Consider the following 17,507-nt stretch of genomic DNA (forward strand, 5'->3'; position numbering starts at 1 on the left):
ACGAAAAACGCTTGGTAAGCCACACCAATCTCATTTGGAGGTTATATATGTGTCCATAAATAGCAGATTAGTAAATCACTTAAATAATTAAAAACCCTGTAGCAATTATACATTATAAATTACTTTAAAACATTAGTTATTTAAAGGATATGTAAAAAAGCAATTAATAAAAATAGGAAGCAGTTCCCATCTCACTGCAAGCTGCCAATGTTAGTAGCTCTTACCTGCTGCTTGAGGGCCTCCAAAGATTCAAATTCTAGCCTTGCCAATTTTATCTGAATATCTCGTGGTTTATCAGCAATTACAAATGACATAAGAAACTTCAGAGCCAGTGCCAAATGCTGAAAAAAAAACAGTAAAAATAATAATATTCAGTAAGGAGTGCTTGCAGGTCAGTATGCATAAAATAAATTTTATTAGTCAACATGAGCAAAAAGCCATGCTTTTGCGTGGAACCGCAGATTCCTGTATGCATTGACAAGACAAAGTATAACCTGTGTAGCCTTCCAGAGATATTAGCAAGTACAAAATAGCAACATAGGAACCTGAGCTATATGGACATGCCATGGCCAATTTCTGGGTTCTTTAACCCAGTAATTGGTAGGACATATGAGAGTAAGCAACCATAGTACCTATTTGTGTGCCACTTCTGCTTTCAAATAACGACAGAGCAATGGCAAGCCATGGATTAATCCCTAGAAACCCAGAATTTCTAGTCTGCATGTCACAAAATATACTTGTTAGTTGAAAGCAGGTGGGAACCACCATGCTTGCTTGCTCAATGCACTCACAAACTATGTATGGTTCAACTATGAACAGCTTCAGCATGGCATCTGAGCCAGGCTATTGCTTCTTCTGGGTTGGTACTGCTGATACTGATTGGCAGTGGCTCTCCGGGATTCAAGGCAGGAATTTTTCCAGCCCTACTTGGAGATACCAGGGATTGAACCTGGAACCTTCAGCATACAAAGCATGTGCTCTACCACTAAGTCGCAGCCCCTCCTATAAATCCTTGCGTATCCTTGAGTATCATTTGATCCCTTAGGCACCATCCATTCCATTAAATTCCATTTAAGGAAGCAGGCATTCAAGCAAAAATAGCTTGCTCCATAATAGTAAACATCGTTGTTCCTTAAGTAGGAGATGATGAGGTTAGAGATTATAAATTATAAAGCTTCCTCACTGCCAGAGAAATACAACAGTGGAACCAGCTGCCTAGAGAAGTGGTGGGCTCTCCCACATTAAAAAAAGATTAAAGATTTCCCCATATCATTAAAGACCAGTAATATCTGACTCTTGGGGGCAGTGCTCATCTCCGTTTCCTAGCCAAGAGAGCCAGTGTTTGTCTGAAGACAGATTCCATGGTCATGTGGGCAGCATGACTAAGCACCGAAGTGCACGGAATGCTGTTTACCTTCCCACTGAAATGGTACCTTTTTATTTACTTGCATTTATATGCTTTCAAACTGCAAGATTGGCAGGAGCTGGGACAAATCAACGATAGCTCACCCTGTTGTGCACATTCGAACTGTAGACCATTCAATCAACCAGCCCAGCAGCTCAGCAGTTTAAACCACTGCGCCACCCGAAGGCCTTTCTCCCACATTAGAAACATTGAAAAAGAAACTGGACAGCCATCTGTGTGAGATGGTGTAACGTGGTATCCTGCAACAGCAGGGAGTTGGACTCGATGGCCTTCATGGCCCCTTCCAACTCTATTATCCTATGATTCTATGAAATGCAAACAGAGAACAAGGTAAAGAAATATTCCACACTTTAACAATTTGACAAGTTACGTTGTATGCATATAAAAACTACAAACTGCATTGCCATTTGCAATTCAGTAAAAACTAAAAGCTTATCTCCAAAGAGGCTGCGTTTGGAATCACATAATGGCACAATCCTGTGCAACTTTACTAAGTAAAAAGTCCAATGGTTTCTAGAATGCCCCAGCCAGTGCAGCGGGCTGGAGGGATACTGGGAGCTATGGGACATCTGGGTTCACACTAGATTGTTCCTTAAGTGAAATTGTAACATGGCTTTTTCTCCTTTATTGTCCCCTTAAGAGTGGCCAGATCACAAAACTGTAGGAATACTATAATCCAGGCTAACAACTAGTGCACTTTAGTGGTTAAGAGTGCAGGAATAGAACTCAGATAATTGGGTGACTCTGGGCCAGTCACAGACTCTCAGCTCAACCTACCTCGCAGGGTTGTTGTGGAAATATGATTGAGAACAGGAGAATTATATAAGCCACTTTGAGTAAGAAAAAAGTGGGATATAAATCTAAGTAATAGAAAAGAATAAAAATAGCTGCACGTGTGTAAGTGATGAGGATCACTGCTGGGGAGAGAAGGTTACAGGATAAAAGTACCCCTTCCTGCATGTAAGCTGCAGTCTCAATGGACTTCCACTCACAGTACAGGTCCATACCAAATGGATACAGATAATTCTTAGCTGTTTTATCCATCTTGAAATTGACTGCTTTTGTTTCATCTACTTTACTGGGGCAAGGCAACGGAGGCTTTTTGGGGGGTTTTGGGTGGGGAAGAAAATAACAGTGTTTACAATTTTGTTTCCCCCCCAAAAGCTGCCTTATTGCATGCCAGTAGAGGCTGTCATTACTGTACAGAACAGCTGACTATCTACAGAAGTGAGCAGCAGTGAGTCCAATAGGATTTTTCCAAATAAACTTGTTGAAAAATCAGCAAATAATTCAAAGAAGAAAAGTTGGTGGAAGTGCCATTTCACAAAACCATTCTTCTTCAATGACTAGATAAAGTTCATGAATTGCTGGCTGAATCACTGTTTCTCTACAGCTGCACCCAGCATAAGCTATTAATGGGGGGGGGGTGCACCTCCTACTTGCTTCAGAGTGATGCATTTAACAGAACTTTTAGTCTGGCCCTTAATTTCCTGTTAGTGAATATGTAACTGCCAATGAATTCAAATACTGGTTCTATAAGTATTGATTTTGTTTTCAGGGCTGTGATTACTAGTACTCATTCTTCAACCACCAATGTTATATAATGCAGTTTTAATGAAATTTCCTCAACTTGCAAGGCACTATGTCTTAATCTGTCTGATAATCAGACTGATCTTATTTTGAACATATTCAAGAATATTATGGCTAGCTGGAGCACAATTATACCACTGTAGAAATCAAATTAGGACTTCAAATTCCAATAATGCATTGCTAATGTTTAAGAAAAGACAAAGTTGAAGGATACACTGATGCAAAAACACAGCTGCTTGCGTAGTTCACTGCAGCTTATTTTTTTCTTTTTTGTGGTAGAACAAGCCAGCTCCGCTGATACTCTAAGCATTTGGCAGAAGTCCACAAAGAGTTTGATAGTGCCACAATTATCAAGGGTGAGAGAGACATTGACATTTTGCTCCTTATCCACTTGGCAGATGGCAAAATAGGAGGATATTTTACCGTTGACACCAGGGAGCCATGTTAATTCTATTCTGTTTTCCTCATACCAAGACGTACACCCTGTAATCATCCTGTAGAACATGTACTTGAAAAACACAATCTCTTTAAGTCTTACAATTTAGAATAATGCTGCTCTGCAAGGGCTCAGAATGAGGGGCACTACAGTTATATGCTATTCAATTTAAGGATGCTATAGTGTTGCCTAGTAAGAGACAAACTTAACCATAGACAATGTCTTGTTATTCGCCATAGACTCCCAGTTTCTTTAAGTTTTATTTCATTTCCAAATTATTCATTTCCAGTTCAAACTATCAGTCTCATACAGGGTACTGTGATGTGTCTGTCTGCAAGATTTATTAAAACAGTTTTGAGTAGGTACGCCAAAGAGATGGAGAACTGGTTGGCTTATAAATCTCAAGCCTTTGATCCTACAAACTTTAATATCATTGTAATTCAAAACAAGATTGATTACAAGTTCATTTGTACATCGACGTGACTCAGCATCCAAACTGTGCTCCCAAACTGGTTTAGGGGATGCCAACAGAAAGAAGTTCCATCCTCTTTGCCTGCATTTCTCCCCAGATCCATACATTTTGCTCAGTGTACCACAGCCACTGCTTCCACCCCCAGCCGCAGAATTATAGGAAAACAAAGCACAAAAGGACACAGACAACCTGAGGTCACTCAGAGTCGCACGATGTTATGATTTGCAGGGTTTGGGGAAAATGCTCTATTACACATGCTACATTCACAAACTGTTCAAGATCTCAAATTAATAGAGAACTTTAATCCAAAAGTTACATTGGATTTGTATGATGATGAGCTAATTATAATTTTCAGTGGACCAGATTTGCCCATCATTAGTTCTGACATGATATTACCCTTTTCAAATGTAAAGAACATGAGACAACTATTATGGCAAGAACCCATCATGCACTGTACGTGCATGGTGGTTGAGTTCCACTAATCCCTAGCATGCTGCTGATCCCACCCCTATCCCCACACTATGCCAGAGGGTGCCCAACCTTCAGGAATGGCTTGGCAAAGTGTAGCAGACTCAAACAGGACTCTTTAAATTTTGGAATCGTTGACTTGTATTAACAGTGATTAGTTAGCAATTAATATAGTGAATCAACCTGCGGACGTATTCAGGGCTGCAAGTAACCTATGCTTATCCACAACTGTAGTGAAAGCATAGAATGGTATTGTAAACAATTCAGCATCCTTAAGATCTTACTTTTTTTTAAAGAGTTAAGTTCCCATCTTTATGATTGAAAAGATGCCTGATAAAATCTCAAAAATCAAGTATAAAATGATACGCATTTCAAGCTATTAAGCATTAGAAATGAAAACATGTCATGAAGCAGAGAGCAAGTAATTTTCTAGAATAAATTGCATGACATCTTATCCATTAACACCTGATAACCAGACCTTAAGATTATGTTTGCTCTCACATTTCCGTTAGCACATAGCTTCCATAAGATACATATAAACAGAAAAACAGTTGGTACAAAGCATAGTATTATTTAACAATACAATCTGCAGGACAACAGTTGATAATGCAGTAATATAATACATGTAATATCCATCTTATAATCCTTAAATATTTTGGCAAGACCTTTATCTCAATTAATGGAAGGTATTTAATAAAAATTATGATGCAGGTTGCCAAAAATCGAATTAGTTAATGTAGTATCTAATGAACAGGAAAGCTCTGACAATGCTCTGAAGTGAATTCTACATGAAAAAAGATAGAGAAAATGGGCATGCAATTCAATTTGACACTATGATTAATGGCATACTGTATGAAATGCCTCTTAACTAATTACCAATATTATTCATTGGTCCCATGCATGTCCAGTATATCTTACTAGGAAAATATTTGAAGTCTAGAAAATGTAAAATAGTTCATTGTGCATGTAATATCTAATTCCAAATGTACATAAATGAGGACCACCTTTGTACAAAAAAAACTTTTACAAACTTCTCTTAGTTTAATAAGATGACCCACAATTTACATAAAATCCAAATATCTCAAACACTGAATAAATACTTACCTTACCAATATTTGAGGGGGGGATCCAGCTGCAATTAAATTTATCTAAGATCTTTTTGTTGCATGTGTGGGAAGGGGTAGTAAAATAAATTAAGTTTGTTCTAAATTTTGAGGAGAAATTGAATATATTTCCTGAAATAGTCCTAATACTTGTAGTCCTAATACTCCATAGTCATAGGACTACTATCCTATGGAGCACTGTCTAAACATATGAAATAATGCATTAAGATTACAGGTATTGTGCTTGCATGGATTCATTTTAAATAAAAATAAAAAAGGAGTTAATTCAAATGTACTTTTAAAATAAAAAGCATTCATAATTAAGGACTCCCCATTCTTGAATCAGCAAGCCTGATAAGCAATAATGACGTATTACATGGGATACAACCATCAAAGGAGAATGCCTGACATAACCTGAGTCTAAAATATATCATAGTCAACACATCAGTATTGTTTCTATGGTGGTTTGTGGCCACAGTGTTACTTGATGAAGGAGAGATCAACATCTTCCTCTCTTATGTCTTTACAATACAATGGGGGGCAGGAACCATCTGGCCCTCTAGGCATTGGACTCTGATCCACATCAATCCCAGCCATGTCAGAGACAGTTGTGCTGAAATAACATCAGAAGGTCCCACACCCTTGCAATACTGTGAAGTCAACTTGTGCAACAGAGTTGAATACTTTACACCAGGGGTAGGCAACCAGATGTTGTTAGAACACAGTTCCATCATCCCTCAAGACTGTCTATGTTTGCAGAAGGAAACTGCAATACATCATTATCTGGAAGGTTACAGATTGTTCACTACTGCTTTACATGTTGACTAATGAAACACAAGCAAACTAGGATTCTTCCTAGTAACTCTGTGAAATAAAGTTAAATATATATATTTACCCAATGAGCGTTTGCCAGACACATGCCTGCAGTAGCAGGGGCTACAGCAAACACAGGGAAAATAGATATTTCAGGTTTGGTAACTGTCACCAAATACCATCTGCACACAGATTGATTTTATTATATATACTGTCCTATTTTAATTCCATAAATCTCCCCATTTAATCTAATTGGTGTTGTCAAAGGTTCTTTACACATTTCAAACAATACAGCTGATAATGAGCATCCCTGCCTTCTACAAGGATTGAAATTAAAAACTTCTGAATTGTGTATATTAAAATCTTGGTCCAAGGCTAGGCACAAACTGTTCTTACAAGTTTTAAAAAGCTATCACATTTAACTAAAGTCTGAAATAGAAGTCTGAAATAAACTCTGAAATAAAAACTCCTGTGTAACCCTCTCAAATGCTTTCTCTGCATCTAAAGACACTGTGACAGATATTGTAACAGGTATTAAGCAGATCCAGCACCATTCTTGTACTGTCGGACAGGGATAGAGCACAAATAAAGCCAGTTTGATTTTCATTAGCATACTTCAATCTTTTTAACCCACAACTTTCTGAAGATCTTACAATCCTGACTCAATGATATAAGTTGGTATGATGCTGGCAGTGAGACATCCTTCCTCTTTTTGATAACTAGTGCCATTCTAGCATAATTCTAACAGGTAGGCAGCATACTAATTTTAACACAGTTGTTAAATAACTCTATTAAATATACTGCCAAGATATTCTTTAAAAAATTATACAATTCTACTGAGAACCCAGCCAATTTAGGTAATTTTCCATTTTTCAAGGGCTGAATTCCATCAAGAAAGAAGTGCAGAAAACAGAAGAGTTGGCCCATGTGGCTCCCCAAAAAGTTAAGTGACGGCCTGAAAGAAAAAAATGAACATGTAAAGGAAGTGGAAGCAGGGCCAGGCCACAGAGGAAGAATATAAACAAATAGCAAGGAATTGCAGGAATAGCATCAAGAAGGCTAAAGCAGGAAATAAACTGAGAATAGCAAGGGATGTTAAGCACAAGAAAGCCTTCTTCAAATACATCCAGAACAAAAGACATGAGAAAGAGAAGGAAAGAGAAGTCCAGCTACTTTAAGTGGATGGCAGAACGATAATAGACAACAAGGAAAAGGCAGAGGCGCTCAGTTTCTACTTCGCCTCAGTCTTCTCCCACAAGGAAACCTGCAATCAAGAGGAAGTACAAGCTGGAAGTGAGAGATGGCAGCTCATGATTGACAGACAAATGGTCAAGGAATAGCTAGATAGAATAAACACTTTCAAATCTCCAGGGCCCAATGAACTCCATCCCAAAGTCATAAAAAAGCTAGCGGAGGAACTCCCACATGCTATTATCTTCAATAAATCTTGGAAAACAAGAGAAGTGTCAGACGACGGGAGAAGGGCCAATGTTGTCCCTATCTTCAAAAAGGGGGAAAAAGATGAACCAGGGAACTATGGACCAGTTAGTCTGACATCGATCCCCGGAAAAATTCTGGAGCAAATTATTAAAAACTCCATCTGCAAGTATCTTGAAGAAAATGCAGTGATTAACAGAAGCCAGCATGGATATATCAAAAATAAATCCTGTCAGACTAATTAAATCTCATTTTTTGACTGGGTAACAGCCCAAATGAACAAAGGGAACACTGTGGAAATAATCTACCTAGACTTTAGCAAAACTTTTGACATAGTGCCACATGACATTCTGATAAGCAAATTAACAAAAACTGGACTAGATGGAAAAACTATTACATGGGTCCAAAATTGGCTGCTAAATCAGACACAAGGAGTGCTCATCAATGGCACCTTCTCAAATTGGATGGAGGTAACTAGTGGGGTGCTGCAGGGTTCAGTCCTGGGCCCAGTGCTCTTCAACATCTTTATGAATGATTTAGACGAGGAAGTGCAAGGAAAAATGATCAGATCTGCAGATGATACAAAACTGGGTGGAATAGCAAACACCCAAAAAGACAGAATGAAGATCCAGGGCAATCTTAATAAATTTGAACCCTGGGCTCAAAGCAACAGGATGAGATTCAGTAAAGACAAGTGCCAAGTTCTCCACCTAGGAAAAAGAAACCAAATACAAGATAGGGAATACGTAGCTCAACAGAACTGAAAAAGAAAATGATTTCGGAGAAATTGTGGACAATAAGCTAAACATGAACCAACAATGCCATGCAGCCGCCAAAAGGACAAATGCTATTTTGGGATGTATTAATAGAAGTATTACTTCTAAATCACGCAAAGTAGTAGTTCCTCTATACTCCTCACTAGTCAGACCTTATCTGGAATACTGTGTCCAGTTCTGGGCACCAAGATTTAAGAAAGATGCAGGAAAATTAGAAAGGGTCCAGAGGAGGGCAAAATGATCCAGGGTTTGGAAACACTCCCCCATGAGAAGAGACTGAGAGAACTGGGCTTGTTCAGCCTTGAGAAGAGAAAACTGAGTTGGGACATGATATCCCTCTATAAGTTTCTGAAAGGTTGTCACAAAGAGGAAGGTCAAGTTCTCTTATTGCTGATTCCAGGGTGTAGGACACATAATAATCAATTCAAGTTGTGACAACCCAGGCTCAGGCTGGACATCAGGAAAAGCTTCCTCACTGTCAGAGCAATATAACAGTGGAACCAGCTGCCTAGAGAGGTGGTGGGCTCTCACACTAGAGACATTCAGAAAGAAACTGGACAGACATCTGAGTGGGACACGGTGTCCTGCAGCAGCAGGGGGTTGGACTCAATGGCCTTCATGGCCCCTTCCAACTCTACTATTCTATGATTCTATGAACTGCTTACACAGTAAAAGATTCTTTTAGAAAGCACCTTGTGTAACAGAAATAATTTCAGTATTGTCTTACATAAGGCTTTTAAGCCATCCCGATTTTGAACTTTTGCAGGATTATCATTGGATCCTTTACACTTGGTCTTTTCCAAGGGTTTTCTTTCTCCTTTCTATATGTTCCATTACACAACCACTAGGTCTACTTGTGAAACAGCACAAGATTATATATAGTAGGTACTTGTAGCTTTGTGTTACACTGCATTACTCATGAATTTGGAAAACTAGAAATATGCTGTTGTTTTTTAGTACTATCATCTTTTTCAATACCCTGACATTTTGGTATCACAGTCACACTTTTGGGTTGCTAGTAAATGTAAAATATTAAGTTAGTTATACTCTTTTTTTTTTCTTTCTAATCTTTTTTGCAGCTCCACAAACCAGAATGCAAGAAGTCTTTGTTTGACACAGATTGTTCAATTTATTCTCTCAATATCCTGTTTAAGAAATGTTTCTTCTACTGAGCCATGCAGCAGATGCACATTTCCAAGATACTGGTAAGGCAGAATGTTTCTGGAAGGAAGAAGATCATACAGTAGACATGGACAGGTGCATTTCCCTCCCAGCACTTTTGTAAATCAGACATGGTCACTGCATGGCTCAACAGAAGCTCCCTGGACACTGCTGAGAGGCAGAGAGCATAAGGGAGTATCTGGCCACAGCACCTTATCCCTCTTCTGTAAACAAAGAAGGTTGTTTACAAAAAGTTCTTTCTGGGTTAGAAGGATGAGAAGCCTTGTTCTAGTCCTAAAATGAGAATTGGATTAGTATCCATAATTATTCCTGAAGAGTAACTGAGCAAATACAAGTGGGAGAGGGTGGGCATTTACATCAGGAATATCAGACACCCCCCCCCCCCGCCCCTGCAGTGTTCTTGCCCCAGTCTGAATCACTCTCTGTCTTGTGGCTATAAAGATGAAGAGTCAGCAGCTCCAATGACAGATGGAACAGTGGAAATGAATACAGAAAAAATCTCACAACCTTATTTGCTTCTGTAAACCAAGTTCCTTTTTTTTATGCAAATATCCATACACATACGTCCACACGTTATGCATATATCCACGTATGTCAGTACGTAGAACAACACTAAAAGATTTTAAAAGAATCTGGTTACTCAGCAAATAGTCATGTTTATAATTATTTGTTTTTAGGTGGTAACAAGTCTAACCCCGAATGAAACAAAATGGGGGAAAGGATTCCATTTATACAGACAAAATATAGTTGATCAGTTGCTTAACATCTTCTACTATTTGTTTGTTAAGTTTGATATAAAGGTTTAATTTGAGCTAGGACTCTGTCTTAGTACTCTTTTAAGATGGTATAGTATAAATATGCTTTACCCAAGTTTGCATTTAGTGTCTAGGAGTAGCGAACCAAAGAAATCCATTAGAAAACAGAACACAGTGAAAGTATTTTAATTATTTCCATTTTTTATGGTTTTCTTTTTATCAGCACTACAACTTAAGAGGCAAACTATAAGTAAAGTGGGAGATCTGTTATTAGTCTCTTGACATTTCTGGATTTACTTCTTACTGAAAGGTTCGAAAAGTGGGGTGCTACACCAGTTAAAAAGTTCTTAACTATTTCCTTACAGGGCACTACTAATCTGAATTGCCTTCAAGCTCCTCTTCTTCCAGCAGAGATGGAAAAACATGGATTTCCCATATTCTTCCTTCCATGAATGGGAAAACAGCTTGAGTAAAAGTGATTTTTTTTACACAAGAAATGTTTGTCGCCACTTCCCACAGCACTGCTGCTTGCAATCAAATCTGTGCCTTCTTGAGAGGTTGCATTTTAGCATTGGGAGTGTTAACTGGATGTGAACTTGCATGTTAAATAACTGAGCTCAAAACGTGTCTTGAAGTATCATCTCTATTGAACAGACAGAGAATAAACTGTACAATGCCCTAACAGCTTGCAAATGCACAAGTCTCCTCAAGTAACAAGTTAATCAAAACGTCTGCTTGAAAATAGAAGCCACTATGTCCTCCCAGTATTTTTTCATAACTTCAGAAATATTAACTAATTTGATTCATGTTCTTTGTTCAAGTCCTCCAAAATAATTTCACCAACAGCCTGCTGCAATTAAGACAACAGCAACAATTCTCATGATTACTTAGGAGAAAATAAGAATTCGGTTTATTATTTTTAAAAGAACAGAGATTTTGATGCCAATTTAAAAGGATTACTAAATAAATTTTATAATACAAATCTACGCATACATGCGCTGAAGTAAATCCCACTGATATTTCAAACCAGTTTACCTAGGAGTAATCCCCACTGAACTCAATGGAACTTTTCTTTAAATAGGCAAACATAGGATTATGTTGTTAAATATTTTGTCTTAAAACACATTTTAAAGCTTGTATTAATGGCCGAAAACAAAGCAGTCACAAAACAGAAAAAAAAGTTAATGAAAGCTACTCTTTACATTTTTATTGTAAACATATTGTAGGGAGGAGCAAATTTTCCATATTCTTTTTACTTAACTTGCTTTATTAATACTCAGTGCTGGATTTGTTGTAAGATATTCATCATGATGGAAACACACTGTAAAATATTTCCTCTAAGAAATGCAAAACAAGAACATCTGTTCAAAAGCAAAGATGGCATAGATAAAATAGCATGAAGAGAAAGAATATGTGAAAGTGTCAGTATATTATTTTAAGTGAAGTGTTTGTTCACTTATAAAAACAAAAACCAGTCCTCATATGATCAAAATAAATACTTGTTTTCTTGAACAGCTGCCAATTAGCACAGAAATAGGAAGTATGGTCTGAAGATGAACAGTATATATTCATTTATATTTTGGTATTTTACAGAGGTGAATTGTTCTTAATGATAGAAGTGCAGCCTCTCACCTGCCAGAATGCATTTATGTGTTCTCCTTCCATGTCCTCAGCCCTCCCCCTCCAAGTCACTTATGCTCTGCCTGTACACTCACTCCTGCCTGCTGGTGTTAACTCTCTCCTCCTTGTGATCATCCCGTGTGCAAGCTCAGAAGTCAGAGGAAAAACAAGTCTCAAGTGGGAAGAGCTTTCTTCTCAGAAACTCTGCCAAGATTACCCCAGTTGTCCACTGGCTGGTTCCCACAAGCCAATCAGGGCACAGGTATTAAGCCTATTTGCACGCTCAGAGAATGTTCTTGGAGGATGGCCACAGCCAATCCTTTATGCATTTTAATCTTGTCTGGCACCTACACAGTGCATCACATTGGTCTTCTGGCTCTGACTATCTGTCCTTGAGGCCAAAGCATAGAATAGATAGTGTACTAAGCAACAATGGACGCAACCCACTTTCTTAAACTGAGCACTCAGCAGAGAGAAGCTGTGTGAAAGACTCTTGTGCACAGAGTCTTGTTTGTGTGCCTGTGCAGGAATTAGTATATTTGTGCATGGACTGGATAGCATTTTTCTGGATGACAAAGAGTTCACTGTCCAACTCTGGGTCCACTTAAAATGGGAGTTTCAAGGGGGATCTGGATTAAGACATACTGAGCAATACATCCCAGTGCAGAGGCGCAGCCATCCAATTCCGGGGGGGTGGGGTGGGGGGGAGATTCTCTTAAAGTTTTCTAACGACCTAAAGGCCCAAGCTGGCTATTCAAAATCCTCTCTTCCAAAGACAACTAAACTGTGAAAATAGCCATAGAGAGCCACGGAAGGCTCTGCATCATGGAAGGGAGGCAGGAAAGCTGGCGCTGGCTGCCTTAAGTGTTGCTTGAGGTGACTGGCTCATGCACTGGCTAAGCTGGTGCAGGAAAAGCTATTCTTGCCAAGGGAGTGGTTGACTGTGGGTCTGCTTGCTCAGAGAGCTTTGGCTGTTGGGTGGTACAAAAGTTAGAAAATAAAATATATAAATTACCCACCATGGGAATGGTTGTTGAAGTGTGGATAACAAACCCAAGAACACCCATGGGCAGCATTAAGTATAATGAGTTCTGATTTTGCTTATATTCAGAGAAAACATTTGAGATTGCATAGCATCTAACATGGATAATTAAAGAATGTTTTGTTGAAGCCACTATAAAATACTGGAGAAGAAGCAAATGATCAGAATAACCCATGTATTTAATCTTATAAAATATTCAAATAAATTAAAGGTCACTTTCTTCTTCCAAGGTAAAGAACATTCTAAAAAAGATCTCAAAAGACTTAGTGTTTTGTTGTTCTAGTACCTATAAATGTCAAATCTCAAGCAATACAAGTGCTGCTGTTTTGTTGCCACAAAGGACAACTGTGTGAGGTAACACTGCTTTTGTGTAATAAAAAGGTACAACACAATCAGTGCTCACGTAGATTATTTAAAGCATTTCATCTAAGAAATGTATTTTAAATATTAACTGCCAGATATACTCATTCTTAAGGCAGGCAAATTTATACTTTCTTTTTGGCATAAGCAGCAACAAAGGGACTCATAAGATAACTTATAGAACCAAAAGCTAAAGTGTGCAACCTTTTGCTCCAAGTAAGGTTTATTTTAGGCAATATACATACAGTGGCCAGCATATAGTTTCATTTATTCTGTAAAACAGATCCACTTGGAACCTTGTTTCATGCTGGTTTTGCAGGGAATGGCTTATACAGCCTTGGAGACCTATACTTTATTCTTCAGAGGCTTTATCAAACTGAAAAGGAAGCAAAACCACAATTTGCCTATCTGAAAATAGAAACTCACTTCAAACTGCAGAGTAATAATGCTGTATACTGCCTATGCACCGTGGAATCCACTATGCGTGCAACAGGAAGCAAGTGGTTGTTAAAGCAACCTGAAGCCCGCAGAAATGCTCACATCTGAAATGAGGCAGGCCAGTGAAGCTCACAGTAGTGAGCTCTGTTACCTATTTCAATCTGAAAACCACTATTTTCTGATCAGAATGGAATGGCAAGTTATGGTTTGTCCAAACCAGGTCATCAGGAAAGATCCTAGAATATATGAAGGAGCAATTGCATTAGCCCAAGCCTCTGATCCAAAAGCTAAATCAATCGAGTTTCAGAAAGAGGCATGATGTCTTGCAGAAGAAGACATCATAACATCATAGGAAGTAGGAAAGGAAGATTTAACATGAGCAATAAGATTACAGATGCTAACCAGATAGCTTTCCATCATTCTTCTGCAAATTAGTATTGGATCAATTACTCTTCCAGTTTTGCATAAAAAACTGGCTACTGGTACAAGTTTCTAGTAAAAATTGCATGCATTTTTTCTTCAAAAGAAGTAAAATATTTAAGAAATTTTCAAAAGCAATATTATATATGCTAACGCAAGGCATGAATTTATTTATACCCCACCTTTTTTTCTTTGACGAATCAAAGCAGCTTCCATAATCCTCTTCCTCCTCTCAATCTTATCCTCACAACAACAACCCAATGAGGTAAGTTGGGCTGAGAGTCTGTGACTGGCTGAATCACCAGTGAGCTCCATGGCTGAGTGAGGACTAGAACCAAGATCTCCTGCATCCCAGTTCCACACTCTTAACCACTACACCACATTGTCTTTCAAATTGACATGATCCAATGCTCCATAATGCTCTAGCATGCACAGAGACATTTTGCTCAAGAACACAGCATGCAACAGTAGAGACCATTTTAATCTCCCAAAATGCATTTCTTTGGGGAATTATTTAAATGTAAAGGGGGGGGGGTGTCAAACCAGCTGCTTAAGCTCTGTTTGGAGTGCTACCAAAGCCTATTGGTAGAGGAGGGGCCTACCAGAGGGACGTTTGTCCAGGTTCCCCTCAAATCTGGAACTGGCCAGATTTGAATATAATAAAGCTGCCTAAAAGTAAGCTTTGTTATATTGCATATGAAAAAAATTGCATCTCATCTGATGTGCATTTGTTGCTTATATTCAAGACATTATTAGTTTGCAGTGTGGCAATCCACCAGACAAGAAACACATCAAGCAAGGACAAGGCAATCAGTGTCTTAGTTTACAATGTGTGAATCAAGAAAAACAGCCAATCATTAGATAAAAATAGATCAACCCTGGGTCAGGAGGTTTCAAGCTGATTTTGGCCTTGATAATCACACATGTAAAAGCAGTGGCACAATGTTAACATTAGAAAAAGCATGCATTCAAAATGTTCAATATGAAAGGATGTAACATCTTCTCGCCTGTAAACAGCAGGCAGTAATATTAGATTGATATGCTGTTATATAGAAGAAAACTCTTCCAAACTGTAGGAAGTCATTACAGGAAATGTGGTATTTTTAAAATCTGTTCAGCATACCAAACAAGATAAGGTCCCCAATATAGGGGTTATATGAACACACAGTATCAACATTCTATATATGGAAAAACTCCACTGATCTTACAGCCTGCTTTTTATGAGGTTCTGAGTCGTAGAAATGCTCCAAGACAGTTTGTGCATCTTCAAGTCTATCAAGTGCTGTCATATGGCCACTTTTAAGGAGTTGTATCCTGAAAACCATTGCACAAGAAAGTTTGTGCAGGTGGTGTCAAAGTAAGGGCAATTTATTCAGTCAGTCAACATAAATGCATGGCTTTTGTCTATCCTAAAAGATGCAACAGCAGTGCCAAATAAATGCCAGAAAGACCGGCAAACCTAATCAAACCCACTTTCTATAGAACCCAAAAAAGTATACCGCAGCAAGCCACCAAAAGCATAGACCTGAGGTCAAAGGAGAAAATAAGAAATTAAAAAGTGGAAAGTGGATCTTGGCATTACAATCCTGCCTCTGTCAAGTATATTTCATAAATTGCTTCATGCCTGCATAACTTGATACTTAGGGGAAAAAAGGATGAAAAATCAGCTGTGGCAGAGTTAAGTACAACCAAGACGCCACGTTAGGACTTGATATCCTAAACAGTTTGTGCCTTCCTTTTTCCCCAAGACATCTCAAAAACGTTTCAGGACAACTTACAATAATTAAAACAGTAATAATAAAATTATAATCAACAGTAATAATTACAACAATTAAAACAATAACTAACAAACCAATAAATAAATAACATTCGTAATTCAGCAAACAAAAATAAAATGCGACTGCAATATTAAAAGCATCTAAAATCCTTAGTTCTTAAAATGATGGCTAAATAAAAAGGTTTTTACCTGGTGCCGAAAAAAGTATAAAGTTGCAGGAAGCAGAAGCAGAGATTAGAGATAATGAGGAGATTCCCTTGAGGGACTAGCAGACATACAACTGTCTAACACTTGCCAGAGCTCCTACAAGTATCTCCCAAGTGCACCTGGTGAAGGATGAGTGATGCAAGTGTGTTCTGCCTGCCCTGCACCTTCACCAAATGAGAGCAGACGCTGGACAGGCAAAGCCATTCAGGATGCCTTCAGTACTCATGAGCCTGTCCCAGAGCAGGCAGCCTCATGCAAAACCAGTTCCGGACAGGTCAGGTAGATCGAGCACCTAGTGCATCAGCCGCAGACCAAATGTTGTCAGGGGGCATGACATCATGCTGTCCAAACAGGGCCTGGTGTGGGGTCATCAATCCCCTACTGCACTTAGATCAGATGAACTACAGTTTTTACCTAAGCTTTTATCTTAGAAATTGACATGTACTGTGTTTCTGCATTTACTATGCTTCTCATAAAGTATATCAGTCCCATGCAAAGAGGTACCTATCCTACTGCAGAGCTGAGTTAGATATCTAATCTAACAGTTAGATATCTAATCTAACAGTTTAATTTTTTTTCCCCATTTGATTTTAGTTTTCTAGAAGATTTTTAATTACACTGAGGCATGGTCTAGCAGACTATAGAGATTAAAAGAAAAATAAATTAAATAGACAAAAAAATCAATATGTTTACAGAGGCCAAGCTTAGATAGTAGTAGCTTTATTCTGCTTTATAATATACTTAGGCTAAAATATTATTTACTACACCTAGTTATATACTAAGACTGGAAATTACCTTCTATGGTATGTTCCACATTCAACACGAAGATTTACTGCTAAATAAACACACACAGAATTGCACAGGTGATGCTTGTGATATGTTTTCTTCCTTTATTTTTACACAAACATTTTGTTTTCTTTTCTATTCCAGAATCTCAAAAAGAATTCACCAGAAGCATAGAAAAAGAGTTCAAGTGACCTAACAGCCTATATACTCAGGCGCCCTCTAGTGGTAAAGTGGTCTTCTCTAATGTACTAGATTTTCATTGAAAAGGAAAGATTAGTCACTTTAGATCTGACATTTTCTTTAAAAAATGATAATATAAACATGTTGCCTAAAAATGGTAAAACAGATTAATGATTCAATCCAATGGCAGTTATAGGATTTCTTTTAACTTCAAGGATT

At 38.2% G+C, this 17,507-nt stretch overlaps 1 protein-coding gene across 16 annotated transcripts in view; it reads right to left on the reverse strand.

The window, feature by feature from the left end:
- The window catches only part of ANO10 (anoctamin 10), a 110,173-nt gene that overhangs the window by 66,618 nt on the left and 26,048 nt on the right, over positions 1 to 17,507 (reverse strand). For all 16 annotated transcript variants that reach the window (XR_006413463.1, XR_006413464.1, XR_006413462.1 and 13 more), the window contains exon 12: positions 225 to 341. Coding sequence is in view for 10 of the 16 variants with exons in the window: in XM_044417237.1 (XP_044273172.1) it covers positions 225 to 341 (117 nt within the window). In the remaining 6 variants the exon portion in view is untranslated. The remainder of the gene's footprint in view (positions 1 to 224; positions 342 to 17,507) is intronic.

Source organism: Varanus komodoensis, unplaced genomic scaffold (genome assembly GCF_004798865.1).
Source record: "Varanus komodoensis strain SLA01 unplaced genomic scaffold, ASM479886v1 scaffold10, whole genome shotgun sequence".
NCBI classification, from domain to species: domain Eukaryota; kingdom Metazoa; phylum Chordata; class Lepidosauria; order Squamata; family Varanidae; genus Varanus; species Varanus komodoensis.